This window comes from Antedon mediterranea, chromosome 1 (genome assembly GCF_964355755.1).
Source record: "Antedon mediterranea chromosome 1, ecAntMedi1.1, whole genome shotgun sequence".
Taxonomy (NCBI): Eukaryota; Metazoa; Echinodermata; class Crinoidea; order Comatulida; family Antedonidae; genus Antedon; species Antedon mediterranea.
This window is the reverse complement of record NC_092670.1, coordinates 30,303,316-30,326,593: the sequence shown is the minus strand read 5'-3', so window position 1 is coordinate 30,326,593 and position 23,278 is coordinate 30,303,316. Positions and strand designations below refer to the sequence as shown.

The following is a 23,278-nucleotide window of genomic DNA, read 5'->3' as shown; positions in this document are numbered from 1 at the left end:
GTTTGGCAATAAATACATGCATTTTTCCACTGTTTGTGCACATTACGTTTACGTTGATGTTAAGTACCAGTACAATAAGAAAGAAAGGCAATCTCAGGTTGAAATCTGCAAAATTTTAACCCCACCTTTTTTACTTTCTCCATTTAGATGTAATTTCCTTCATATAATTTCCAATGTTTCACATCCCTATTTCAGCAAAAGTAAGTTTAAAAAAGCACCACCATACCCAGCAGTCATACCCCAAAACAAATAACATAACCCACGTTGCAAACATCACAAAAAGTAAAAAAATATATGTCAAAAGTTGAAAAAAAGAGTCATTGAAGAGTTTCAAAATTTACCTACCGAAAATAAACCATTAGGGTTGTTGGTGAGTAGCCTGCCAAAATAGCAGATTTGCGTATTTTGGCATGATTTGTGTATTTTGGCAAAGCAAAACGCCCTCAATTTGCGTATTTTGGCATGATTTGTGTATTTTGGCAGCAACACGCCCTCAATTTGCGTATTTTGGCATGATTTGCGTATTTTGGCAAAGCATAGCGCCCTCAGTTTGCGTATTTTGGCATGATTTGTGTATTTTGGCAAAGCAGATTTGCGTATTTTGGCATGATTTGTTTATTTTGGCAAAGCAGATTTGCGTATTTTGGCATGATTTGTGTATTTTGGCAAAGCATAGCGCCCTCAATTTGCGTATTTTTGCATGATTTGTGTATTTTGGCAAAGCAGATTTGCATATTTTGGCATGATTTGCGTATTTTGGCAATGCATAGCGCCCTCAATTTGCGTATTTTGGCATGATTTGATGATGATGATGATGATGATGATGATAAGATTTTTATAGCGCACATACCACTCCAGAGTGCTCAAGGCGCATTTAAAAATAAAAAAGAAATAAATCATACAAATTCCTGAAAAATAAATTTGCGTATTTTGGCATGATTTGCGTATTTTGGCAAAGCATAGTGCCCTCAATTTGCGTATTTTGGCATGATGCTCACCAACCCCACTAAAATAAACACACTTATCTCTCCCCACAAATCAACCGCCATTCAAAATCCATTCCTGCAAAGAAAAATAAATACAACTTTTTAAAATTAGTTGTTCAACGATTACAGCTTTTAAACTTTCAAAATAAGATAACACCAATACTGACCAATTGAAGTCATTACAATTTTTTCAAAACTTTATGATGTCTCACCTTAACTAAAAACTTAGAACATTCCAGGGGTGGCTGCATCCAACCCTAGAATGAAGTTGCCCACCGTATCTCTTTGGTTTAAAAGTGTTGTAGGAGGTCCTAAGACCGCTCTACGGCGGCGGGGCACTGACTCAATATCTTCTTTAAATATATCATCAAAGTGAGCCTAAATAGAATAAGTAATAAAAACTGTAAATAAGAAATATTAATTTTGCCATTATTTAAGTCATCGTTTTAAATTAAAGTTCTATATCAACAACTTTTTTTTATTGTATACTTACTGTAAATCCGACGGTGTTGGTATTGTTGTCTTTAAATCCTAGTTTTCCTCTTAATGCATTGAAGAAATTAGTTTTTGGTAATACAATCTCCTTCACTTCCTCATTCCCTGTCCATGCATTAAGCCTGGTTTCCATTAAAATCGCTACAGCGTTTCCATTAAAATCGCTACACGCGCAGATGTCGCCGACGCAATCGGGAAGGCTCCCCGATTCATCGCAGTCAAATCGGCAAAGTTCAACCATGTTCAACTTTGCCGATTTTGTCGGCGATGAATTGTATACGCGTACGTACAAATTCTAGCGTTTCCATAGAATCGCTACGCTCTGTCGTGTAGCGATTTATGGAAACCAGGCTTTACTTGCTGCTACTTCTCGGCCAGGTTTTGCAGTAGATGATTGTCCATCAGACTCTTGTTTAGAATCTGAATAGCATTGATAATTAAATATTTTAGTCGTAAGTTATGTAATTTCTATAATATTGTTATTCACTATAAAAATCATAACTATAATTGATTTAAGATATGAATAATACTATCATCATACCTTTTCCCTCTTTTTAGTCGCGTGGAAGCGACTCTATAGTTCACTATGTCGGTCGGTTGGTCGGTCTGTCTGTCTGTCTGTCGGTCTGTCTGTTGGTCCGGTATCACTATGCGTTTTATCGCTTTCTGACCTTATCTTGATATCAGTTTAATCTAGCTAGGTCAATTTTTCACAGTATATTCCTTATGGCCAGGAATCAATGTGGTTATGTTTTCACGGTGCGCAATAAAAAATTACGCTGTCTACGCACGATTTAACGAAATCACGTTTGTAATCATATCTTCACAACCATGAATTACAATTAAATAAAATTTGGTACTCATAAATTTCAGGGCATAAATCATCATATGGCAATACAATTACGTGCGTAGCGCATGTAACGCATGTGTACGCGCGCTTAAAATTTTCAAAATTTATTTTCGATGAAATAAGAGTACATTTCAGGCAATTTTAAGCGTTTACAAAATTGCCATGAGTGCGCATATTTTTGCGCGCGCACTGTGCGTTAAATGTTATTGCGCACTCTTTTAGCCCGATTTCTGTTTTCTTGACTTACTTTTCAACTCGAAATTACGTTATACGAGCACGTCGAAAGTGACAGGCTACGCACGTGTAAATTAAAAAAATATAAATGTTTTTAAACATTTCAACATTTTTAAACATGTTCAGTAATTTCGGTCAGTATAGTTCACTATGTCGGTCGGTCGGTCTGTCTGTCTGTCGGTCTGTCTGTCTGTCGGTCCGGTATCACTATGCATTGTAGCACGCGACTTAATGGCTGTTGGCCTTGTTTCTTCCCCTTCTGCTTCTTCATTTCTTTCTTCCTATTCTTTTCCTCTATTTTCTTTTCCTTCTTTCCTTCTTCTGTTCTTTCTTTTTTTCTTTCTTTTCCTTCTGCTCCTCATCTTTCTTTTCCTTCTTCTCTTCTCTCTCGTCTTCTTCCTCCTCAACAAATCTTTGGATTGGTGTTAAGGTAATGATATTGTTTGCATGCTGCTTCGGACTTTAATAAGTAAACAAAATGGTTACGTTAGTCTGTAATTAAATTATTATAGAATTAATGAAAGTTACAGAAGTACTAATAATAGTAATAATTACCGTGTTCTTTATTTCTTTCTTTTTCTCTTTCTTTTCCTTCTTCTCCTCTTTCTTTTTTTCTTCTTTCATTTTCTTTTTTCTTATTTGCTTTCCTCTCCTCTTTTTTGTTCCTTTCCTCCTTCCCTTCCTCCACATCTTCTTCCTCCGATCCTCATCAGATGTTTCTATTGGTATCACATTAATGATATGGCCTGCCACTTTATACTTTAAGTAAAACAAAATTGTAAAGTTATTTTCATATCTAATTAAATTAATATATAATAAATCATAATGAAAAAGTCAGAGTATTATTAATAATTAATTACCGTGTTATTCTGCACTCTCTTCTCATTCTTTTTTTCTTTCTTTTTCTTCTTCTTCACCTCTTTCTTTTCCTTCTTATCTTTCTTTTCCTTCTTCTCCCCTCTTTCTCTTCCTTCTTCTCCAGCTATTTCTTTTCGTCTTTTTCCTGCTGCTTGTTCTTCTTTTTATTTTCCTTGTTTTCAACTCCTTTCATTAGGTATGGATTAGACAACTTACTCCTTGCGTCAATACTTGTGAGAGCACTTGACTATAATGCAAAGAAAATATTAAATCTTAAGTAAGTAAAGAACGAGAGTATAATTCATTGGAAATTATTCTAAAAAATTGCATGATCTGTACTTTTAAATTATCAAAAAAGATATTTGTCAATAATATTATAAATAAAATACATTGCATGCGTAGAATTCTTCGCATCGCGCACCTATTATAGTGCGCTCCACACATAGCAACAACGCGCAAGCAGTTTATTATTAGCCGGCCCTTTATTTTTTTGGTTGGTTGAAAAAAATATTATTACAAATAATTAACAAATCATTATTGTTATTATAACTATCTGTAGATTCACGTTTCTTAGGCCTCTAGGGTGTTAAATAAATATCGCGTAAACAAGTATCGCGAGCGCGCAGATTTTCTCACTAAGCAACGAATGAAAACAAGAGAGGATCTCCCGTAATTAGTAAATAAAAGAAGAAAACCCAATCCAGTTCCTTATCATCCACATACATAACATTATATTAAATATTTTTTCACACAACTGCTCTAGCCAGGTAGGCCTACGTCCCATGAGGATTTATACTCATTCAGAAGCAAGCATATATCTAAGGCCAACTGCGACTTTATAAACTCGACTATAATTTATAGATCCGAGCTGCTGGACCCAAAACGTCTGGGAAAAGAGAGTCTATGAGGGCTCACGGTGGTACAAGCGGGATACCCCAAGGAAGTGTCCTCGGACCTATACTATTCTTGATCTACATAAACGATCTACCCGATATATTAGAAACCCACGCAGAGATGTTTGCTGATGATACCAAACTGTTCAATCATATTAAAAGTGGGGCTGACTGTGAAGCCCTCCAACGTGATATTGATGCTGCTAACGATTGGGCAAAAACTTGGCAGTTGAAGTTTAACGTCAATAAGTGCTGCATTATGCATCTTGGCAGGAACCTTGAATTGTACAATTATACGATGTCAGCGGAGGCTTTGCAGGCAAAAGAGGAAGAAAAAGACTTGGGCGTTATATTTGACCAGACCCTCAAGTTCAGCAAACACGTTGGAATCGTCAGTAATAGAGCCAATAGAGTTGTTGGTCTGATCAGACATACATTTAACTACCTTGATGAGGAAATGTTTGTTCCACTTTTTAAATCATTAGTGAGACCTCACCTTGAATATGCTAACTGTGTATGGTCTCCGTTTCTTCGTAAAGATATAACATGCATTGAAAAAGTTCAAAGGAGGGCAACAAAAGCAATTCCATCATTAAAAGACTTGGATTATACAGAACGCCTAAAACGACTAAATCTACCAACATTGGCCTTTAGAAGATTACGAGGAGATATGATTCAAGTTTTTAAAATGGTGACAGGCCTAAGTGGTAGTGGAATGCGTAACTTCTTCCCTATGAAAACATACGAGAGAAACCTAAGAAGGCATAGATACACCATATATAAGCGACGACCTAAACTGGATATCCGCAAGTACAATTTTTCTTACAGAATTGTTAACCTATGGAATAGTCTACCAGAGGAAGCCGTTAACACCACCACAGTAAACGCCTTTAAAAATAAACTTGATAAATTCATTGAAAGAAAATACAACAAATTTACTTTTATGGGATAAAGTGTATTGCAGAAGAATTTAAATCAAGGAAACGAATGAAAAAAAAAACAAACCAAAAAAAAAACAAACCATGCAGTGATGACTTGATGAAATTGGGAGGGCATGACATGTACCATACAGAAATGTATGGTCTACTTACGAGCCCGACAAGACAGGTGATTACAGGTGATTACAGGTGATTACAATTTTGAACAAAACAGAAGTAATCCACGTTGTCTCTAGTATGGAACGCCTCCTCTGCCTTCAGTTCACATTTGCTATGCAGTACACACCAATCGTCATGCAGTACACACCAATGGTCATGCAGTACACACCAATGGTCATGCAGTACACACCAATGGCCATGCAGTACACACCAATCGTCGTTCACATTTATCATGCAGTACACACCAATGGTCATGCAGTACACACCAATCGTCATGCAGTACACACCAATGGTCATGCAGTACACACCAATCGTCATGCAGTACACACCAAACATCATGCAGTACACACCAATCGTCATGCAGTACACACCAAACATCATGCAGTACACACCAATGGTCATGCAGTACACACCAATTGTCATGCAGTACACACCAATCGTCATGCTTGCAGTACACACCAATCGTCGAATATCACGTGACGTTTATTAGACGGCTGTAAAACTAGGCCATCGACTCTAAGATTTCTTTTATGTTTGACATACTGTACTTATTTTAACCGCTACACATCTCTGTGAATGCTCTGTTTTTTATATATACAATAATTTATTATGTGAGACACAGGCGCGGCTAGGAGGCCATTAGCAATTATTGAATTCCATAAAAGAAGTTTAAATAGTCTTAGTTTTACAGCCGTCTAATAAAACTCACGTGATATTCGATTTTGTCGATAAATTACGCAATATTTGACTGCATGACGATTGGTGTGTACTGCATGGCGATTGGTGTGTACTGCATGACAATTGGTGTGTACTGCATGATGTTTGGTGTGTACTGCAAGACGATTGGTGTGTACTGCATGACGATTGGTGTGTACTGCATGATAAATGTGAACGACGATTGGTGTGTACTGCATGACCATTGGTGTGTACTGCATGACGATTGGTGTGTACTGCATGACGATTGGTGTGTACTGCATGACGATTGGTGTGTACTGCATGTTGTTTGGTGTGTACTGCATGACGATTGGTGTGTACTGCATGACGATTGGTGTGTACTGCATGACCATTGGTGTGTACTGCATGACGATTGGTGTGTACTGCATGACGATTGGTGTGTACTGCATGATAAATGTGAACTGAAGGCAGAGGAGGCGTTCCATACTCTAGAGGGTATATTCAGTTGCATGCCTACAGGTTGAGGTCACACACACCATAGAGATATTCTCTATGCACACACACCCATCACATTGAAATTGACCATTTTTAAATGGGCATGTGATTGATCTATCTTTGATCAAGTATGTATTTTTGCGATTAAAGGACATCTTTTTAATAATTAATCATAAATATATCTGAAGAAAGAACAATGATTAATTTTCAAATGTCGAGCGGCGTTTTTTGTAAGAAATATTTCTTGTTTATTAATATTAAAAACAAACAAATGACAATTTCAAAACAGTTCTTTCCGAGAATTGTCGAGTTTTGCCGAACCCACTTTCGGGAAAACCCGCTGCTAGCTGCCAGGAATAAACCGACATTGTTTACATTTTTAAAATAAAGTTTATTAACCGCGCCACCAGTCATCCGTGACGGTAGAACAAAAACTGTAAATAAACATTATTTTTCTAGAACATTCTGTTCATTAAAGTACATAAAAATGATACCAGCTTATGCCTGAATTAATCAAGCTACAAACTGTCCTATAATTACGAAATAACTTGATTTGTTAGTAGTATTTTTACAGTGAATTTTGCACGTATCCTTTTTCACAGTGTTTGTTTATTTAGGCCTCCTACTACCTAGAGTAGTAGCTAGGCCTAGGATTCTAGGCCTGAAGTGGCTAGTTAGTAGTTGTTTAGGAGTGTAAGTAGAGTGCGCCGTGTGCATTGGGCCCTAGAGTACTAGTTAGTAGTAGACGGGGTAGAGTGGCCTATGGGGCCTGGGCATACTAGATAGGTATAGCTATTCGTAGTCCGACTAGAGGGCCTAGGCCTAATAAATAATGTATTTACGGTAGTTGAATTGAGTTCTAGATCTAGCTCCCTGAATCCTGTTTTCTAGTACTGAGTAGTAGTAGTAGGCCTAATCTCCTAGTTAGTAAAAACTAGTAGTAGTGTAACTAGGCCTAGGCAATCAGTCAAAATCTTTATTTATTCACGAAATTATAAAATACAAAAGCCACTCCGAGAGTGCATACCTCCGCCTACTGTAAAATTCTCCTACATAAGATTTCTCCGGTAAAAAAAAAAATATATATATTTGTGTGTGTCTTAATGCTGTTTGTGATTTAGGCTAATTTCACTATAGGCATGTTTATGCGAGTTTGGTGTAATGGTTATGTAACAAGCCTGTCAATTAACAATAGCTTCAGTTGACTAACAATAGAACAGCAACGCGAAAATCAAACTAGTGAATTTGAAAAGAAAATAGGTTTTTTAAACTACTGGCATCAAAAAACGTGCACATTAAATCAAATTATGTTTTAAAATTACAAATCACGAATTATAACTCTTGCCTCTTGTACAAAAATGAAGTTTTTTGGACAAGTAGTTCTCGAGAAAATGCAATGTCAGTATACTTGTTACTTTAAGACTGTTCGCCGGCTTTTGAAAAATTCTGTCCTATCTTTTAACACTAGCAGGTCTGAAAAGTATACTAAAAAGTGGTCCAGAATTGGGACAATGGTCCCAAAATTTAATGGAATGGTCCTTGACCACATATCTATCTGTATATTCATTTTGGTAAAGATCTTGTAATTACTTTTTGAGTAATCCTGCTAACAAACAAACTAGCCTTCGCGCATAGCGCGATACTTGGCCAAATCAAAATTGGCCTCCTGACATTGACCCAATTTTCACCAAAAGTGTATGTCTTATGCTGTGTGATTTAAGCTAATTATACTACAATCCTGTGTAAACGAGTTAGGTGTACAGGTTATGTAACCAGCCTTTCAACGAACAATAGCTTCAGTCGGCTAACAATAGAACAGCAACGCGAAAAACACACGGTTGAATTTGAAACGAAATAGATTTTGTAAACTACTCGCATCAAAAAACCTCTACATTAAATCTAATTAAGTATTAAAATTACAAATCACAAATTATAACTCTTGCCTCTTGTACAAAAATGAAGTTTTTTGGACTAGTAGTTCTCGAGAAAATGTAATTTAAGTTTACTTGTTAATTTAAGACTGCTCACCGGCTTTTGATAATTCTGTCCTATCTTTTAACACTAGCAGGTCTGAAAATAATTTTTAAAAGTGGCCCAGAATTGGAACCGTGGTCCAGATTTTAACCAAAATTGGGCGGTGTCGTCCTTGCACCAGGTGACATGTATGGTATTAATTTGGAGTCATTCGAATCAAAACTGTGAGCGCTAGAGTGATGACAAACAAACAAACAAACAAACAAACAGATCAACATACTTGGCCAATTTTCAATTTGGCCAAGTAACAAACAAACAAACACACGCTACCGATTACATATACCTCCTTGGCGGAGGTAAATAATACAGGCCTAGGTTGAACCGTAAACTTGACTAGGCCTAGTCAAATTACTAGTCTAGATGCCTATTCTATATTCCTTCAAATCATTCATGGTACTTAATTATAGATAGACCTAGCTAGACTAAGTAAGTAGGCATATCTATAATTTTACAGTCCCCTTAACTAGGCCTAGGAGGCCTTGGCAATTAATAATAATATTGGTGACTCTTTGAAATCTGTTGCTTTTAAAATTTAATTTTGATGCAAAATCAACCTAGGCCTACTGGTAATGAAATTCTACTAGGAATTACGATTCTGCACCCATGCTGAGATGTCAATAATAAAATACACGCACCCTAAAATAAAATATCCGTCTATGCCTATGGCTTTTGACTCAGTGAAAAACAATGGTCAAAACCGAAATTTAGTGAGTAAAAGCCATATGATCACAAGCATACACAAAAAGTTTATTTTGTTTCCCGAAAGAAATTTACCTGTTATCCTGCTACTTATGCCTTAATGTATCTGCTTGACCTGGATTAAGCTATGGGATGATGTTTTGTTTTATTTTTTTATATTGAATTTAGTACTACTAAACATCAAGCCAATTTTTCACTAGGCGAATTTGTTCGCGCGAAAGCGTCAGCTGATACGCATGCATATTCATGTTTCCATCTTCCAAATCCATCTCTACGCATGCGTATTAGCTGACACTTTCGATTCGCGCGAACAAATTCCTCTAGTGGAAATTCGGCTTAAATAAATCAAATTTCTATGACAAAATGGTAACATGTGTTAAAGAACACATGATGTATATTTCACTATAATTAAAAGATAAAATAATACAAATTTGATTTTGCATTATTTATTTCTTTAGATACTGTCAAACAATGCCGGACTATTACCAAGTTCTCGACGTTAGTAGAGATGCAACTGCAGATGATATCAAGAAAGCGTAAGTACTATGCACATAGATCTTAAGTTCTATTTTTTATTCGGCAACATTGGTCGCTGTCAAATTGTGATGAAATAGATTTGAAAAAAACTGTATGCGAGTACCCTTAGGTAATTAAGCCCAATTATCTGAAGTTTCCTGATGAACATTCATGATGATTTCTCATCTAATAATAGAACAATATCCAAAACAAATATTAGGGAGCTTTCGCAGGAGCATGTAAACACTATTTCCCAACATGCAACGTGCAAGCTCCGGTCGCTTTGTAAACAAATTGATCTGCGCATGCGCAAGCATTATGGAAGACCGTAGTTATGTGTCGAGAACCTTATTTCTGAAAAATAGCGTCAATGAAAAACTTTAACTGAAGGGTATTAAAGCATGAAATGAATCATTAAAATTCTGCAATATAATTAAGAAAACAAATGGTAAATTTAAAGTTTAATGTTTTTAATTTAAAGCCAAACAAGAATTGTTCATCACAATCCTACAGTATATATCACCTAATATGCATGATTAAATATGCCTAGCTAGGCCCAAGGTATTCCATGATTTATTTTAAATGAGTGGCATATTTTGTGTGCGTGACACATGGATTGTGTTCTACACTTCCCATCAAAGCGTGAAATCAAAACGAACAAGTACATTAACGTAACTGTTCGCTGAAAATTTATGCAAATGAATAAAATGTTGACGGCATCTGTTAAAGTAAATGGTTACATGCTCCTGCGAAAAAAAATAAAGATAAATATGGTTTTTCATTTCAGATATCGTAAATTAGCCTTGAAATGGCATCCAGATAAGAATCCATCAAACAAAGAAGAGGCTAACAATAAATTCAAAGAAGTGTCAGCAGCTTATGAAGTATTATCTGATGGTAAATTACTGTTTCTCTGATCTGCACACATTTAGCCAACATGATTTATGTTCAGTATCTAAAATAAAGATGTATGAAAAAAAAATGTAGAAAAATAGGGGGAAACATTCGGTACAAATGCCTTTAACCTTTTATAGAATTATTAACTTGTAAAATGGTACTCAAAAGCAAAATAAGAAAAATTAACTCTCCACAGACGTACCAGGCTATTCTTGGCCTAGACCCAATATTAAGCCCTGTTGGTATTTGCAATTCTTTGTGTTTAATGCTTAGATCATCATTTGCAAAAAGTTGCGGAAAAATGTGTGAAATGCTTGCAAAATTGCCATCTCCTCACATTACATAATGGTAAACAATGTTGTAAACAACTTTATGCAGCATACCATGGACTTATCATTCCTGGAAATGTAATACAAAGGTTAGATAAGAAGATATATACTTTTTGGACTTTGGTTCATATGATTCAAGAAATAAAAATTGAAAAAAAAAATATTATTGTTCAAACCAGTTTTAATTTAATTTGTAATCAGACATATTGTTTACGAAAAGCTCTTAAAATGTGGTACACAATGCGAGTATCATACTTTTTAATTAATTTGTTAAAACAGTACATTTATTGGACGTTGGACTACTGATCAATGTGAGTTTGAGCTTGTCGCATTGCTTGTATCTTTTTTAGGCAAGACTTGCGTTTTCTTTTGTTTTGCACTGATTATTAGAGCAGGCTGCAACTTTATTGGTGCATTTTTCCATGTTTGATCCAAAAATGGCCGGGGTAATAATTGTAGCTTAGTAGCTTTGTGCATAAAGCGATATAATAAGTACAATATTATATATTATCAAAAAAGGGTGATTTATTGATTTGTTTGTAGGTTATCTCAGAACAAACAATAACATTCCCATGAATTATTTGCTTAGGTAGTAACATGGTACAAACAAATTTCTCCCAACATATTAATCAATCAAAAATAAAATAATAATGATTGGCCAATAGACTAAACTGTTAGAATGTCAAAACATATATGTACTGAATTAAAAAATCAGTGATAATTTGAAATAAGCAACACACATATTTATTACAAAGATTAAATTATAAGGACATTATTATAGGTTAGATTGGCAAAAAAAAGTAAATTTATTGATTTGTTTGTATAGAAGGTTATCTCAGAACAAACATTCACATTAAAGGATAACAATAACATACATCCCATAATAGTTATAAATCTTAAAACCTAAAATGTCATTCTTCATAAACTGTTGAATCATTTGCAAATACATTTAAGGCTGTGTTCACATTGATGGAGTTATGACTAATTTGATAGCAGTGCCGATGGTTAAATTGTAAACGAGGGCACAGCAATATAATGTTTAGCACTCCTAAGGGACCTCCAATTCTGGATAGTTGCAATTAGGACTGCCCATGCTGTAGAGCCCGAGCTCTGGGGCCCTGGGTTTAGCCAGTGAGTGCTAAGTGGCACAAATCACAAAACTTTTTGTCACAATGAAAGTTTTATCTTTCAGGATGTTTCATGTTTGAAAAAAAAACATTCTGTATTGATAAAAACCTGTAACATTACCACCACAACCCCCCCCCCCCCCGACCCCTTTCTTTCATTTATGTATGTAAATGTGGAAAAAATAACCAGCCTACTGGACTGAATAGTAACTTATACAAACTTCTCCACTTCATGTTGACATCTGCCACCAAACTGCACTCATTTGTCTGTCCAACAGTGGGGTTCAGCATTTTAAGGCATGTCATACATTAAAACACTGTACAATCATAATATTTGTTAGCGTTTTATTAGGCTAAAAACTATGTAACTCTATTGGTATTAACATGGCCTAACTATTAGGATTTCATAACATATGTTCCATCCTCTGATTAACTTATTTAAGTGTTATTTATTAAAGACATCTATCAAAATGATAACATTTTCTGGCACTGATTGTGAGAAAATATCTTCACTCTAGCAGGTGGATCATGTTTATATATATAGGGTTAAGTAGGTTTAATTTGACAGCTGTTATCAAAATAATATTTACCTGTTATTCTGTAGATTTGTTGGCATAATTTACCCCATACAATGTTACAAAGGGTGACCAAGGTGGGCCACATAATCTATTAATGCCTTTCAAAATGTTGGTAATTTCAATAACCACTATATCATCAGCTGTTTCTGTAAACTACAACTAAACCTGGGTTGGGTTATAGCCAATACACAATAAAATAGTAGCTGGCAGAAAGCTTAAAAAATCAACATAATAGCACATAAATTATAATAAGTTAATACACAATATGCTTTTTTTTTTGTATTTCAGCAAAGAAAAGAGAAATTTATGACAATGGTGGACGAGGTATACTTTCTTTTATTATTTATATATAGTATAGAAGCAATACCCAGAACCCACTCTAGAGCGGTTTAATGTACCCTCCCAATATACTGTAGTTTATTTTTGATACATCATTACCCTAACCCCACCTTCTTTGGTCCTGATAGCCTGTGATTGCACCATTATTACATAAGAATGATTACATCCTGCAGCTTATTATAGACCTTTCATCTTTTGTAATAATATATTGGTAAAATAATTCTTAACTAAAAATAAAAAAGAGTAAAAACAACTTATGTAAAATTTCTATTACAATGACTCACTCTCTCTTTTTTTAGATTTTGATTTCAATGAATTCAATAATTTTAACGACTTTGGACATCACCAAGGATTTGCATATCAGTTCAGCAGTCCAGAAGATATTTTCAGAGAATTTTTTGGAACAGATGACCCGTTCTCAGCCTTTTTTGGTATGTTTTGTCTTTCATAACTAACTTGGATTTCACCCATCGTTTGATTGAAACCCATAGTTTGGTTGACACCCATCATTTGATTGAAACTCATAGTTTGGTTGACACCCATTGTTTGGTTGACACCCATTGTTTGGTTGACACCCATTGTTTTATTGAAACCCAGTTTGGTTGTCACCCATCGTTTGGTTGTCACCCATCGTTTGGTTGTCACCCATAGTTTAGTTGACACCCATCGTTTGATTGAAACCCAGTTTGGTTGTCACCCATCATTTGATTGAAACCCATAGCTTAGTTGTCACCCATTGTTTGGTTGACACCAGAGAGATGTAATAAGAACACTAGAGGGCGTACTCCAGACTGAAAAGTGAAGGAAAACCAACAAGATGGCGGCCGTAAATGTGTTCAAAAACATTATTTAATATAAAAAATAATAATCTAATATAATACATTAAGACCACATAAATTATAACACACATTCTTGTCAAAGCACAGTGAAGTTTTTATAAAATTACATATTTATTGTTAATCGCAATAGAATGTATAATTTCTTGGTAATCTAGCATTTTTTTAATACAAGGATCATATAAAATGCGTTTGCGTTTATACGCTTAACGCGCCGCATTGCGTATCGTTTTCACACAGATAGGCTCAACACAGGCGTAGAAGTGTGTAGGGCATATCTGATTTGTCGATTGCAGCAGCCATCTTGTTGGTTCCCTCTCTATGGAGAATCACTTCTTGAACTGCTATAACACTATAGATTGCTATCCAGCCTTCGGCTATTACAAATCACTTGTTGACACCCATTGTTTGATTTAAACCTATAGTTTGGTTGTCACCCATCGTTTGGTTGAAACCCATTTGGTAGACACGGCCATCGTTTGGTTGAAACCCATAGTTTGGTTGACACCCATCGTTTGATTGAAACCCATAGTTGGGTGTCTAGACAACTCAGATTTAGAAAACTCAGATCTCAGATATATCTGAGTTTTCTAGATCTAGAAAACTCAGATATCTTACTTTTTCCGATGTATCCTACTATTGTAGGCCTAGGCTAGAAGTGGTCAACTCGTACCCAAAAAAAACTAGTACCTATTCCCATTTTGGCTAACTCGTACCTCAACCAACTCATACCCATACCAACTCGTACATACCTAATTTTTATGCCTACATTTTAACAGTAACGTGTACTGTATTTTCTTTATGATTTAAACCGTAGGCCGCTTCTACATGTTACAATATTAGTTAGGCCTATGCCTACTAACCATTTTTTATAATAGTCTAGTATTTCAAATGACCTACCTTCTGATTAATAATAGAATGATCCAAATGACCTACCAACCAATCATTTGATGATCTGAGTTTTCTAATTTCATTCTGGAACTAGAAAAGTCAGATTGATATATGAGTTTTCTAGATCTGAGTTTTCTAGACACCCCCCATAGTTTGGTTGTCACACATCGTTTGATTGAAACTCATAGTTTGGTTGACACCCATTGTTTATAGTTTGGTTGCCACCCATTTTCAAGATTACTTGTGTTCTTTAATTAATTACTTGAGTTCCATAATAAAGAATATGATGAATAACATTAAATGTGCCATGGTTTTATTTTAGAATCGTCTCGGTCAAGGAACCCAGCCCATGGAAGCATGTTCCAAGATGGCTTTGCCTCGGCTGGGTTTGGTTCTTTTGGTGGTTTCGGCGGGTAAGTAAACAGCTTGATATTCATGAAAATTTAAGTATTAAAAATGTTATGTAAAATGAAGTATGTTGTGATGAATTGAAAGAAAATCTTGTTTTAAACATTATTTTGGCACTCGCCAAATATGTGTTATCACTACAGGTATATTTCTAGAAAACATGTGTTTTTTATCCTCATGTAGAATAAGTGAATCTATCAATCAAAATAACCTTTCTAGATGGGATTGTAGAGGAGAGGGGATATGATGGGGAGAGATACATTTTTTTAAAGGGACCCACCTTTTTTTTCTATTGGTCAGTGGCAGTAGCAGAAACCGTAATATTTAGTTGAATGAAATATGTGATTATCTTTTCAGTGGCCCATTCTTGCCACCAAATATGGGCTTGTTAACAATTCCTCAAAAAGGGTATGTTGTAGTGATTGCATGGGTGTAGCTACCAAAACATAGAGTTCACTCATGATAATTTGTGAATTTAAAATGAAGTGAAAATTACACATACTAATATAATCTGTTTCCTGTCATGTTAAATGTTCATAAATAAATAATATAAGAAAATTTTATTTATATATGAAGTATGTATTTGTTTTAGTACCACACTGATAACAGTGGGTATAAATTGTGTTTTTTAACCTAGGTGAGGTTGTATTTGTCAGTATGATGTATGTTAGATAACTACAGTCTCTGTAGTACACTGTGCTGTTGTATTAGTTAACTAACTCTTTCCCATTTAGAATTATCCATCCATTTTCTAACAAGGTATCAGTCACTATTATCAACATCTAATTAGTTTATGTTTAAAGCCTTGCCACTAGGCAAATTTGCGCTACCCTTTTTATTTACTATTTTTAACTACAAAAGCAAATAGTGATTTCTATTTTGATTACATGTCTGCTGAGCTGTTCGATGTGCATGAAGATGGCACTAATTTTCCGAGCTTTGATTTGTTGTGCAATTTTCTGATTAAAATTAATCTAATTAAAAACTATTGATACTGGTAATTTTGCTTACCAAGTGAAAAACTCAACTCAATGAAGATTTGAAAGATTATATGTATACATGTATGCTGACTATTTCAATTTGCACAAATAAATTTACCTTAACAAACAGGCTTAGAATAGAAGAGTAGATTAATCACAGTGTGTAGAACAATCACAAATTAACCAATTTAATACCAACATATTATTTGAATGTACTTCCCATACTCATTTCCTTCAAATTTATTTTTTCAATAGCCAATATGGATACATGTTCCAGATGGGAGGGTAATTTTAGAAACAATTCTTGAAAATAATTATTATTCACTTGTTTTGTTGTTCACTTGGGAAATGATGATAATTGTGTTTTTTTAGGTACAGTACAGTAGGCTTATGTCCACATGGAACTGAAAAGAATTTGCTCATTAGAAATGAAATGTGTCAATGTGAAGCGATTTCAATTAAACACAGCTGAAATATGTTATGTAGGCTATGTGAACATAGGGTGTGAACTAGATGGTTAATTTAGGTCAGCATATGTGCTCCTACACACTTTAAATTTGATTGACTGCATTTCAGTTTGAGATAAGTCTAAAATCTGTTTGTTGATATAGAATGCGTCTTCAATGTGTGTCTAGAAAACTCAGATCTACAAAACTCAGATCTCAGATATATCTGAGTTTTCTAGATCTAGAAAATTCAGATATATCTTAGTTTTCTAGATCTGGAAAAAACTCGTACCTATTCCCAACTTGTCTAACTCATACCTCAATCAACTCGTACTCACACCAACTCGTACATACCTGATTTTTAAGCCTACATTTTAACGGTAACAAATTCTGATTAATAATGGAATGATCCAAATGACCTATCAATCAATCATTTGATGATCTGAGTTTTCTAGTTCCATTTTGGAACTACAAAAGTCAGATATTGATATCTGAGTTTTCTAGATCTAGAAAACTCAGATATATCTGAGATCTGAGTTTTCTAGATCTAAGTTTTCTAGACACACGTCTTCAATTACTATTACTGTTATGTGCTTAATAATAGTATTTTATTTTCAAAAACTGACAAATAAAAACTATTTTTACACTCTTTAAAACACAATTTAACCTCTCAATATGAATTTGACAAATCAAAAAGATAATGCTTTTATACTTTATGAGAATGAATTGTAAAAAAAATTGTTAATTAAGTAAAATTAAGTTATTTAGATTTACATTATCTTTACAATACATTAATTACATATAACATACTAAAAAAATATGTTTTTTTGTGAGGGTTTCTGTTTTTTAATCCTTTAAAAGTTATTATATAGGGTATTTAATATTGTACAGAGGAACTTGTCGATGCTTGTACAGTATGTTTTATATTATTAGGATTTTTTTTTTAATTAAACACAAATTCACACAAAAAATATACTTAATTTTACTACTGTGGCCTGAATATACTGTAGAAAGAAAACTACTTCTTGTAATTAGAATTTTAAAATTGCGAAAGATGGTCTGAAAGAAACTTTTTATACATGATTGCTTTAACATATCCTGACCCATCCCCTTCAATTATTACTAACACATCCCTGTAACGTTTGTTTCTTCATTTTAAGAACACTTGTCAGTTAATGAATGTTGTACTTTAATTTTCAAAAGAAAATAATAAAGTACAATTGTTATAAAATTAGTTTATAATGTGATTAGTTTTTCACAGGGTTCAATGCATTCAGAAAATCCTAGAAAAGAACTTAGAATAATTTAGTTATTAAGGGAAAAGGTAACATTCAATTCTTGACACAACACCTGTATAATAACCTGTTCTAGATTTGATTTCCAAAACACTTTTTACTATAGTTCTTGTTTTTTCCAATACCTTGTTTTTTGGCAATTTTCCAATTTTAGTTAGAAAAGGATTTTTCCTTCCAAGAAGTTAAACAACAATAGCTGGAAAATGTATTTGAACCCTGTTGGAGATTTATATTTAGTAGTGAGATTTTGATTTGCGACGATCTAAGAACTGCTGATTGACACCTGTATGCCTTCAATGGATCTAAAAATTAACAAACTGAATAGAGTGTGATGAACCACCTCCCAACTTCCTCACATGCGAACAATGAATTAACTTGAACTTGTTTCTTGGTCGTCGCAAATTGAAAGAAGCTCCCAAATTGTGTCCTGATTTTGTATGGCTTTGTAATAATGTTACTAACTCATCTTATTTTGCATGCTTCATTAGTTTTGACAGCTCATTTCACAATCAAGGAATGGGTTCAAGGTATGTTTTATTTGATTATATAATAATAAGGAGAGACCTAATACAACAGATTTGTTTGCTGTAAAGTGTAAATGTATTATTGTTAGGCTCAGGGCCAGTTTCTGCTGAAATAAACTTTAAACATTATGCTGATCAAGCTGCTCCTTTTAATTCACACTATGTAAAGATAGCAACTTGATCTAATTGACACAAACTATTACAGACATTCACTCGGAGTAAAAAAAAATAGAAATTACTGCATTACATCAAACCAAGTGCCAAGTGAAAAATACTGTAATTTATATTTACAAGAAACCTAAACATAAATGTATGGGGTTTATGTTCTACAGTAGAATTTACTTTCTGTTCTTTTAACTTTAAACTCCTGCTGTTTAACTTTAAGACGAAATCAATGAATTTGTACCATCAAATTTTAATTGAAATTTTTATTTTAAAATACATTTACAATATTTATCTAAAATTTATATTTAAAATGACATTTCATAATGATTTTTTTTTTACATAAATAGCTTTTCAGCATTCTCAAGTACATCTTCATTTGGAAATGTGGGTAGTGGCGGATCTCGAAGGTCATCTTCAACATCAATAAAGACAGTTAATGGAAAAAGAATTAAAACTACAAAGTATGCTTTATTTTTCTTTTCTGCTTTTCAGTTTAACAGCAGTCACTATCCATACCCACTAGTGAATGTTTGTGGGTTGAATGAGAAAAATATTTTATGAGTTGAAAGATTGACTGTTCTATTCAACGATGCCAATTTCAACGACAGAATAGAAAGATTGAAAATATTTTAGCCATTCAATAAATATAAAATATTTGAGCAGAGCATAGCAATATTCAGGATTAAAAAAAGCTAATGTCAATATTATTTATACTTTTGAAATTGGAGAAAATAATGCACATTTTTTAATATGAAATTAACAAATTGCAATGATACATTTAGGTGTCAACAATAATCTTTAGAAGAAAAAAAACAACTACTTAAATTAAAATTGTATAACTCTAGTCTAATTTTATTTAATTATGATAATTGATTAAATACAGTTTATTTATGATGGAATGAATAAATGATGGAAACTTTGGTCCCTGTAAGGGATCTGGTTTAAAAGTCCCACCAAAAATTGATGACCAATGACTCAATCTACCACATGGGTTTTATAGTTTATCACTCACCACTGTGAATGAAGATTTTTTTTTTTCTCACCAATCTAAGTTTTGTATTCTCTTTTAATTCAGAGTTATACAAGATGGTAACGAAACTATTACAGTTGAAGAAAATGGAGTTTTGAAATCTAGAATTGTCAATGGTCAACAACAAGCACTTGGATATTAATCATTTGCATCCCATTTGTATAATACACATGTGTCTTACATATTTGCATATAAATTTGGGCTTTAAGCATGGTTATAATAATCAAATCAAATATATTTCGAATTTCAAAATGAATTAAAAATGAACAATTTAAAGAGAAATTTACATCTAAGAAGCCTACAATGATGATCTAATATCAATTTATTAATAGTAAATGTTACAGAGAAAAATAATTATTAAAATAAATCCAGTTTTAATGACATATACTATTACTATTATAAAAAAGGTTTTGATTTGGGATGGTAGACCATGGAGTACTATTTAATACTCCATGGGTAGACAAAGGACTAACAATAAATCCATAAACAGAATGGTGTATTTGGGATGGTAGACCATGGAGTACTATTTACTACTCCATGGGTAGACAAAGGACGAACAATAAATCCATAAACAGAATGGTGTATACTGGATTCACAAAATTATATTTTGTATAAAATTACCATCTCCTTTACAATCCCAAAACGAAACCATTATTTACAATGAACAATGAACACATTTTACCAAATTACTACCACACCCAGATCAGTATGTACATATTATATTATGTTTAGAAAATTATATCATAACTTGCTTTTACTTAAAAAAACGTTTAAACGAGGTTTAAGGGTTTCATTTTCTGTTGTTGGTTGCATTGGCTACAATACCAATGGGTTGTGTTTATAGCTGTAATATGTTTTTCTGTGTATGATTAATGTAAGGTCTTGTTTTGTAAAGGCCAGGTGCTAATAGAGTCGAATTAGATAGTACTTTTATAATTTGACCAAAAATGTTTTGATGAATAGTTAGGTGCTTGCTTAATATGTATACATTGTTCTTTTACATGTGAAAAAAAAAAAAACGTTTGCATAATGATACAATTATTTTTAATTATTCATCTTTAAATTGAATGTTAAGATAGTGTTTTGCAACTGTTGTGTTATCATTTTAAAAAATAGTTTAATATATTTATAATTTTAGGCACTTTAAATTGGATTGTCATATATAGTATTTGAACTTATGATCCAACTTATTTGGGTTTTCCGAAATGGCCCATGAAGTGATTGATCTGTTAAGTCAATATTTTGAATGTATTATGTTTATTGTTATATAAAAATTGTGTAATTTACACACGTGAACACAAAAAGTCACAGTTTGGCTGTCCTGGTCCTGAATTGGAATCCTGATCCGGATTTCTTCCAAAATTGAACGGAGTCTTCTATGACCATATCTATCTATAATAAAATCGGTAAAGATTCAACAGATCTGACATCATCCTGCTAACAGACAAACGCACAAACAAACACATCGCAAAAATAACCTCATTAGTGGAAGTGATTATACCACACAGTTTTTCTTTTGACTTCCCAATGCTGCTTAAGCTCCATCTACAAAGTGTTATGTACCCAAATATGTTAGTGATATGACATTGTCATGTCCATGGGCACATGTTTTTGTCATATAAAGTTTGATAGTGTAGACAGACCTTTATACTGAAATTAGATTTTCCATCCCTGATGTTTTTTCACACTACGTTATATTTTACCTAGAAAGAACATTTATTTATAAATATAAAATAATATATTTATTTAAAAAAATGCTGTTTATTGTGATTTGTATGTTTAATGAATTATTTATGTTTAAATTGTATGTTATTATGTTCAGTAGTTTATGCGGCAAAAAAATGTGATGTGTCCAAATGGACACATTGATGTCATATCACTACCATATTAGGGCATTTACATTCTTTTTGATAGCGTAGACAAAGCTTTGTCATGTTGAGTTTGCTGTTCTTATGCTGCCATTGTAATCTGGCAAAAATAAAATACGGGTGAAACGTAGCCATAAGTGAAATTAATTAAATTAATTACCCTTAATTTTATGATTTGTTTTTATTGAATTTCAAAATCGGAGTATACACGTGTACATTCGAATAATGTTAATAAAACTATTTCAACCCACTTTTGAAGGGTTTAATATATGTAGCAAAATTGTTAGTGGTAAGGCGTTGGTGTACTCAACAATAGACCTATAATTTATGTTTGCTTTTGTTTAATATTAATATTATTATTAGGCATATTATTATTACTTTTTACGCGGCCATTAAAAACTGGAGTTTGTTTCGAAATGTATAATAAATAATTTATGTTGGATGTATAGTTTGTAATCCACAGTTTATTTCAATTATTAATATCAGTAAGTGTACAGTTTTGTTTAGTAAACACGTGTATTTTAAATGGGAAACGAATTGACTAATAATAATTATTTAAAAGTACCATTTTTTTTTTGTCTTATGTAGGATCGACCCACTTTTATTTCTTCATCAATAAAATGTTCGTTTACAATGCATTGCACATGAGTAATGTAATGATACAATACAATATAATTGACATTATGTAACTTTCAGTACATCTGATATCTCACTCCTACCATTGCATTTTATATCTAATAGTATAAGGAAGAAAAAAAAAATTTCCTCTATGTTATACACTCTTTACACGTTTTTCAATCCTTAACAATGTACGTATAATTTACCACAGAATTCTTTATTTTATAACTCTTTTTATCTCTTTCAGGCAATCAAAAAAAAAAGTTATATTTTACTTTACCTAAATATCAATTTTATAAACGTTAATTTTATACCTTGCTAAATTGTTACGGTCCATATCTGACCACATTTTTTTTGCCTTTTCTTTATTTATTAAAAACTCACAATTGATTATACCTTCTAACTCCGTAGTGAACATTAACCATGGACATTTTTAACAAGTCCTAGTCTGTGTTTGACTTTACTTTTATAAACACAGAAAGTTAAAATGGAAAATATTTCATTAGTTTGACATCATATTTTCCAAGTAAAATTTTCTCCCATGTAACTTCCTGAGTAAATGCAAAACATGTTTTCAGCATAGCGCAACATTTTACCCAGCAATGTTTTACTTGTTTGCATGTAAATAACATATGCTTTTCATTTTCAACCTCCTCATTACAATATTCACAATAATTACTGTTTGACAAATTCCATAATTTTAGCTTACACCTAGTTGGTAAAATTTTATGTAGCAACTTAAAATTAAAGAAAGCCACTCTTTTTATGTGCAACATACTCTTAACTTTGTTTTTCCAACATAGATTCCAGTCAATAAAACAATTTTGAAGTTGGTTTTCCCATTTATCTTGTGCTTTTGGTATGCACGCTTTATATGCTACATCGGTAAAAGTGGAATAGAATTGTTTGACAGTTGTATAATTTGAAGTAACATTAACATTGTTGTCTATTGTATCAACTTCTTTATGTATATAACAATAGGGTTTCTCAACCACTATAACTTTCCAGTTTCTCGGAATAGCGTCAATTAGTGCCATATATTTTAAAAATGCATTTTCCCTTCGTTTCAACAGTGGAGTTATTTCATTAATATGCTTAAATCTAGACTTAACCAT

The 23,278-nt window shown here is 33.1% G+C and overlaps 1 protein-coding gene across 4 annotated transcripts; it reads left to right on the top strand.

Annotated features, from left to right (window-relative positions):
• The first annotated feature begins 6,981 nt into the window (after positions 1-6,981).
• Positions 6,982-21,993, top strand: LOC140063647 (dnaJ homolog subfamily B member 6-like). Of its 4 annotated transcripts, none has more exons than XM_072110080.1 (10): positions 6,982-7,019; positions 9,775-9,852; positions 10,620-10,729; positions 13,052-13,087; positions 13,402-13,533; positions 15,152-15,242; positions 15,595-15,645; positions 18,447-18,485; positions 18,995-19,108; positions 19,723-21,993. In XM_072110080.1, the coding sequence occupies exons 2-10, from the start codon at positions 9,788-9,790 to the stop codon at positions 19,817-19,819; spliced, it is 735 nt and encodes a 244-aa protein (XP_071966181.1). In that variant the 5' UTR covers positions 6,982-7,019; positions 9,775-9,787; the 3' UTR covers positions 19,820-21,993. The 4 variants fall into 4 exon arrangements, with proteins under 4 accessions (XP_071966181.1, XP_071966180.1, XP_071966183.1 ...); XM_072110079.1 differs by having other exon boundaries at positions 7,012-7,138; XM_072110082.1 differs by lacking the exon at positions 15,595-15,645 and having other exon boundaries at positions 7,012-7,138.
• Positions 21,994-23,278: the final 1,285 nt, after the last annotated feature.